The sequence below is a fragment of the Stegastes partitus genome, unplaced genomic scaffold (genome assembly GCF_000690725.1).
Source record: "Stegastes partitus isolate 25-593 unplaced genomic scaffold, Stegastes_partitus-1.0.2 Scaffold690, whole genome shotgun sequence".
Classification (NCBI taxonomy): Eukaryota; Metazoa; Chordata; class Actinopteri; family Pomacentridae; genus Stegastes; species Stegastes partitus.
The window spans coordinates 252,176-259,612 of NW_007578421.1; the positions used below are offsets into that span (position 1 = coordinate 252,176).

The window sequence follows — 7,437 nt, forward strand, 5'->3', positions numbered from 1 at the left end:
CGTGACATGATGGAGTTCTGTGATCCTGTTTTGTTTCGCTTCTGCTGTTGTGTGTCTCTTTGTGTCACTTTTGTGTGTCTCTGGTTGTGTTTGTTGTCACGTCCTTGATTGATGCTCATCTGAATGGACGCTTCTGTCTGTTTGTGTCTTTGGTCTGAACCTGATTTGCTTTGTGTGTTCTGTGAACCTGTTCCTGTGGGATCAGGTTCTGTGTTCTGGGCTGGTTCTGATACCGTTTGCAGCTCAGCAGCTCTCGGTGAAGCTCCTGGTGGCTCTTGGAGGCTTTGACGGGATTCACCAGTTTCTTGGGTTTGATGAGGTCGTCGTCTTCGTGTCCGTCCAGGTAATCGGGCGGCGGGACGAAGCCGGAGACAGGAGACGGTTTCCGGTGGACGCCGTCAGGTCGGTGCTGCTGCAGGTCCGCAAATGCTGAAGCTGCAAACGGACAGAACGTTAAAGTCAGATGTGCAGGACCTGAGACGTCCCGATGCAACGTCCTGAACATGTTTTCCAAAACGTTCTGAGGTTCTAAAGTTCACTTCTGAACAGTTACTTATTTGCTGCCGAGCAGCCGAAGCCTGTTTTCACGTCTAGCATTTGTCTGAGCAGATTAACGTTCATCTGATCCGAGTCCTCAGATATTCTGGGAGACAGAGATCAGATGTCATACAGTTCCTTCACACAAAGAGCCTTTTCTCAGAGTAACCAGAGACGCTGCTGCTTCACATTTCAGAAAAATGAAAGAGCTGATGTTGAAGCAGCGGCAGGAATCTGGTGCCGTTGGTCCAGACACTCTGAAAGAATCTTCATGACATCCACAGTCTCAGGATTCATAAAAACCTCATGTTCTGGTTTAAATAAACCTTTTCAGCTGCAAACATTATTCTAAAAGTTGATATAAAAATGTTGCATCAACTTAATGCTGTGTGTGATTTAAACTTAGCTGATTGTAAGTTGACGTAACTGAACGAACTTCATCGAGTTCAGGGTTTCAGGGTTCTACCTGCTGAACACACCTGGACAGTTCCAGACCGTGTGTTCCAGGAACAAATATTCTAGAATTCTACAGTTTCATCAGCAGACGCTTTTATCCAGAGCGACGTCCATCTGAGAGCAGATCCAACACCAGCAAGGATCTGGTCAGGAGAAACCAGTCTGGATCAGAACCATAGAACAGGTTCAGTGTGACAGGGTGCTGATGCCAGCAGCAGGCTGTAGGGAGGGGATAGGGTTTTCATTGATCAGTGAACTGAGCTGCAGCCTCATAATCAGTGGGTCTGTTTGGGACCACGGAGGCCACATGAACAGAATCCAAAATCAGAAAACACAACTTCAGTGAAACAGCTGCAGCAGAACACCTGGCGGTGAACAAACGATCTCGATCCTGAGCATGGTGTTGTCCATGAAGCTGCAGCTCTCGTCAGATGTTTGTTCCATCAATCAGTTTCTCTGACTGCAGTTTATCAGTTTGATAATTTCAATCAGCAGCACAAAGTTCTGACTGAGTCCAGAGATAAGAACCGGTGTTTTTCAGAGTTTCACCTCATCACAGAGTTCACACTTTATCCACAGAATCACGCTGGAAGAATTCATTCTTGACGAGCTGTAGGGGTCTGACTGACAGAGAACCAGGAACCAGACGGACCTCCCTGATCAGTGGATCCGTCCAGCTCCAGTCAGAACCTTGATGGCTGCAGAGGTTTAATAAAGACGTTATAATAATATAACAGTGATCACAGGAAGTTGTTCTGAGGTTTCATATTGATCAGAGCCGGACGCTCAGTCTGCCGTTTATCGACTCTCTGAGTGCAGTTATCTGGTTACAGGGATGCTGTTCTGAAGAACTCGACCCAGAAGAACCACGGTCGAGTTTCACAGTCATGTCAGACGACCGCCTCTTTTCCTTCATCAGATCAAGCTGCTGCTGCAGAGAGCAGAACCCCTCAGAGCCTCGGTTCTGTTCAAAGTCTGGCTCCTGGATCAGTTCATGTTCAAAACAATGGAGGTAAACGGGCCTTCCATTGTCTAGAACCGGTTCTGACCAACCACCATCACACATGTTGATATGAGCCTGGAAAGTTTACTCAGAAAGCACTTTGTAAAGTTTCCTCTGGTGAATGATCAGAACCAGAACCACATCCAGGGAACCAATGATGTTTCTGTGACTCTGTGTCATAGACATTAAACTGGTACCACTATGAGACATCCCATAACACTGATGCTACCAGCTGCTGACAGAGGACATGAACAGAACCAGGTCCAGTGTTCAGACTGAGACACCTGGATGGATGTAGAACTGATCTGGTGTCAGGTTCTACCAGAACCCAGACGTTTTTTTCCTCCTAAATGTCATGTGTCTGTCTGCTGTACTGATGAAGTTCCGAGGCTCAGTGATCAATCTGGACCCTCCTCTGTGGAACTCTGGAACATTCACAGTCTGAAGGTAGAACTCTGGTCAGTAGATGAAGGTGCTGCAGATACAGAACCAGAATCAGCTTCTGAACCTGAAATCTATGCTGATGTAAAGGTTCTGTCTGGTTTTTGGTCTCGAGCTTCTGGATGAATAAACTCTGCGTTTGGACTTTGGTTCTGATGTTGGTTTTGTGACCGCTGTGATGTGATAACTGTTCAAACAGTCTGAGGTCAAAGTTTGACTCATGTTCAGCCTCAACTCACATGATCAGCTTTAACCAACCAGAACCAGAACCTAAACCACCGGTGTCAAACCTCGGTCTGATCCAGAGACCTGGTCCAAGCAGAGGTGACCCGGTTCAGCTCCAGATTGAGATCTGTTTTACACAAGTTTCATTAGGATTTGTACAGAACAGGGACAGAACCAAAGCAGGACCAGAACTGTATCGACTCTGACAGCTGAGTGGTTATGTCAGAACCAGAACCCTACAGCTGGACGCGGCCCAGTCCTGTCTGGATGTGTTGTACAGAAATCGTGTTAATCTGGTGCCAAACACTGAGCTGAAGAGGACCAAGTCCAACATTAAACGCTGCTGCGCAGCACAAAACCCGTTTAACTATCGGATCATATCTGAACCAGTCCGACTCCTCAGAGTGTTTAGTTCAGTTCTGTTTCTGCACTGATGCAACAAGTTGTGTTTCATCAAACAAGTGAAATATTTGTGTTTTATTTGTGGGTTCACATGAACGTGATGCAGATCGCTGCAGGACGTCGTGTGTCCTCAGCGTCTCACCCTGACCCAGATGGATCCACCAGGAGGAGCAGCAGGAGCTCAGCCTGGAGAAGAACTCCTGAAACGTCTCTTGTTCATACTCGTCACATTTGTTTGGTTTTAGCAAAAAGACTCTGACGTCAAAACAACCAGAAAGAAGTTTTCACAACATAAATTATAGATTAAAAGAAGGTTTTATTCTCCAGTGAATGTTGAAAACAGCTAAAAACGAGTTGATCTCATGTTGAATCGAAGCTGAAGCAGCTTTAGAATTACAGAAAAACACTTCTATGAGATTTTCTGGTTTTTACTGTTTTTTTTACAGCTGCAGCAACTTTACTGCAGACGGTCAGTAAACGGTCGGGTGTCTCAGGACAGAGCTTCAGTGATGAATCAGAATAAAACAGCAGAACAACAAACTAAACCGAACCGAACCGAACCGAGAGTGAGACGCTTCAGCAGGTCCAGGATCAGATCTTACCAGACTTCACCATCTGTCTGGAGCTGTGTGTGGGGTTGCTCTGCTCCATCTGGTCCTGGTCCTGGTCCTGGTCCTGGTCCTGGTCCCAGTCCTGGCTCTGGTCCCGGTCCTGGCTCTGGTCCTGGTCCTGGTCCTGGTTCTAGTTCTAGTTCTAGTTCTGCTCTCCTCATAGGTCTCCGTCTGTGAGCAGCTTCATGTCTCTGCTGCTGCTGCTGCTCAGTCCGACTGAGAGGAAAACACCAGTCACATGACCTCAGTGTTTCCCTGCTGCTCCTCCTCTTCATCCTCCTCTTCATCCTCCTGGTTTCACATCCAGCAGCTTTCTCTGGCTTGAAATGAAAAACTGTCTCAACATCAGAACAGTTTGTAGTCCAGTCCTGTTGGTGGCGCTAAAAACACAGACACTGATCGAGTCAAAACAACAGGCGTCGAGCCGAATTGCTTCCAGTCAAGAAAGAAGGTTAAAGTTACGAATTAGCCTGAAAATAAAAACCTCAAAGACTCATTTACGTGACGAGTTTCAATATTAGGACATAGAACAACTACAAAGAGAGCAGCAGGAGACGCACAACATGTCTGCTCTGGCCTCCGATGGACCACAGATGGTTCGAGCAGTTCAGGAAACTGGAGCAGGAGCTCAACAGAGGAGGTTCTAACACCACTGATCCGGTTCTTGTAGCTCCGTCCAGAGCTTCCTCCCCAGGTGGTGTCACCACATGAAGCCCTCCAGGCAGGTGAGCCTTTGGTTGTAATTTGGGGCTTAGAAGAAACAGCAGTCAGTCTGAACTGAAAGAGCTTCTTGGATAAAGGTGAAAAGGCTCCAGGAACCTAGAACAGGTCCAGGTTCTCCTGAAGAAGATTAAACTGACCTGGAACACTGAGGATCAGACCCGTTGGTTGGAGACCAAGATGGAAAACGTTCCTTCATCCCTACGGAGGATCAATGTTGGTTTGAGCCCAGAGACACCAAAGAACATATCTGCATTTCATTGGTGGAGATGTCCAACAGGTGTCAAGTGAAACCTCCCAGAAGCTGAAGATGCTCCACAAAGCGTCTCTGGTTTACTGCATGTGATGTTGGAAGCTGCACCTCTGAGAGTCGCTTCATGTTGATGGATCCTTCAGGTTTATTTCAGACATATTTCACAACAAGAGCCTCCATTCTGATAAATAACTCCGTGGTCAGGTGACGGTCTGCTCTTCTAGAACCTTTCTGCCGTTGCAATGCTTCTCATTCACACATCCACTGAGTTGCTGTGCAGAACGCTGCTGCCATCAGGAGCAACTTGGGGCTCAGTGTGTTGATCAGAGGGGATCGAAGCCCAAACGATCAATGGACAACCTGCTGTACACCTGAGCCACAGCCGCCCTGAGAGATGGGAATTCAAGAGATTTTGGACAAGTTCTCGACCATGTTTGACATCTTTAAATCATTTTGTGAAAGTGTTGACCAACTTGGAGTTTTTCTGGACACGTTCCAGCGTACGTTCAGTGCTTTGGACCACTTTTAAGTTGTTTAGGACAGGCTCTGTAATTCTGGACATTGAAGTCGTTTTGGAGGAACCGTGAGGCCGTTGGGACGACTATGAAGAGAGTTTGGAAATATTTTGTCTTCATTTTGGACAGGATCAGTTATTGTGGCCAGCTGTGGGTTGTTTTGGACAACTGGTCCTTCTGCCTCCAGAAGCTGCACTGAACATGTTGCAGCCTTCTCACAGTTCTCTGGATGTCCAACAACATGGTCCACAATGTTCTCCACCTTCTGAGAGTCCTTCAGGAACAGCCAGACAACCTCCACCTGCAGCATCAACAACCTCATGGACTGGTTCTGCTCTCAGACCTTCAGCTTTTATAACTGACTTGTTTCATGTCGTTGCTCTCCTGGCACTGCTGCTGCTCAAAGACAACCCAGAGGACTGATTTTGTTGTTGGTGTCTCCGTGTGGTTCTGTAGTCCTGATGCTGTGAACCTGTGATGAATGAGTGAAGCGGAGCTCAGACTCGTTTCTCTCTGCAGTTGGACTCCGACCAGCTGAAATCATTTATCACATGATTCACATTCTGTTGCTGCTCTGAAGCTGCAGATTAAAACAGCAGATTAAATTCATTCTGATTAATTCTGATTCTGGGTCAGTTCTGGATGACTCAGGAATAACACCGAGGCTCATGGGTAATGTAGTCCTTCCTGATGAGTGTGAAACTAAATGACTCGACACCTGTGTGATGGTCACATGACCCAGGTGAGTTTCTGTGTTCAGGTCAAAGCTGCTGCTGGTTTCGTACGAGGATGCTGATGTCTGATCAGGATTATTTCCCTTCAGATCCGCATCCAGCTGGCAGATTAACTGCGGTCTAATCTGAAGGATTACAGAGACACTCAGAGTTCCACACCCTCAGGATCCAGCGATACGGTTTTTACAGCCGACACAGATTATTGGTAATCAGGAAAGACTGATGACCAATATCTGGAACCAACAAAATAAATTTTATATATTAACAGCATGTGACATTCGTAGCTAGCCTGCCTCATTAATAAGGAGCAACATAACTGAAGGTGTACAACAGAAACAGAAGCATCTATACGTCTGTGAATGGGAGGGCCCCACCGCCCGGGGACTACTCTACAAGGTCAGCCACCAGGGGCGACTGTCAAGTAAAATTTAGAAAGTCCTCCATTGCACAGCATGTAGCATCTATTAAAGGTTGCACAAACTAGAAAATTTTACCTACAGCTGTCAGAGAAAGCTCCACCTTTGTCAGTTTTAAGAGACAGTATAAGACATGGCTGATAAACAGTCAAATGTGTGAACACTGAGAAAACCAGGCACCTTTGGGTTGCTTGAACCCAGGCAGAATTAACGTATCATCATTGTTTTACTGTTGTTGCTGTTGTTGTTGTTGTTTATTTCATATGTCCGTATCCTGTGTGTTTTTCCTTTGTGTGTGGGACAACGGATGAAAATTAGCCTTGTGCTAAATCCGGCGTATTTACTGTAACCTTGTGTAAACTATTCAGATTGTATGTTCATTAATATGTCCCGTCCAAATAGAGAAAGAAAGAAAGAAAGAAAGAAAGAAAGGACATTCTTCTCTGTTTACTGATCGATCAATTGATGAATATTGATCAGTTTGTCTCCTGCAGGTCTGTCCGCTGTGTCACAACCCAGCAAATAGGTTGTGGCAAAAGAGGGGAGACGACACAGGTGTTGTCAGATTTGAACGTAAAGTTTTATTAATTTGTTAAATTAATTTATTCAAAGTGAGGTGTGTATGTCAGTAATGTCAGTAGTGTGGGTGCAGATGTCTGGATGCCTGGGTGTGATGTGGTGCAAGGTGTTGTCAGATGCGAGATCCAAACCAAAAAGACCACAAATCACGGGCATGAGGGGAGAGAGAGAGAGCAGGAGCTGAGGGGTTGGCCCTTTTATACCTGGGAGCGCTGGGCCCGAGCGCGCCAATTAGGTAGGACCGCCCACTCAGTCTCCAGCAATCTAGGGACCTGAGGAAATAGCCAAACAGCCAAACACAGACAGCCAATGTGCCCAACCAACCGACTAGGTGGGGCCGTCACAGCTGTTCTTCTGTTTCTTTCTCTGTTCTGTCTCTTTTATTTCCCACTAAGGTCCAGATCTTAGAGCTTTACTTATTGTTTTTCAGACTCTTTTCAGTTGAATCTGTAGCTGCTTTGTTAGTCTGACTTCAGAGACATGTTACACTGCTACAGATAGCGTTAGCGACAGGCTAGGAGGCACAGCTAACCTCCAGAAAGTCC

General features: G+C 46.3%; 1 protein-coding gene across 2 annotated transcripts in view; it reads right to left on the reverse strand.

Annotated features, from left to right (window-relative positions):
• LOC103363766 (protein FAM107B-like) overlaps positions 1 to 7,437 on the reverse strand; it is an 18,556-nt gene that overhangs the window by 4,082 nt on the left and 7,037 nt on the right. The window contains exons 1-2 of one of the 2 annotated variants that reach the window (XM_008290656.1): positions 3,667 to 3,771; positions 234 to 435 (exon numbers count right to left, since the gene is read on the reverse strand). In XM_008290656.1, coding sequence (XP_008288878.1) covers positions 234 to 435; positions 3,667 to 3,715 — 251 coding nt within the window. In that variant the 5' untranslated portion in view covers positions 3,716 to 3,771. Of the gene's footprint in view, positions 1 to 233; positions 436 to 3,666; positions 3,772 to 7,437 lie in introns of those variants that run through there. The other variant, XM_008290655.1, reaches the window with a different exon arrangement.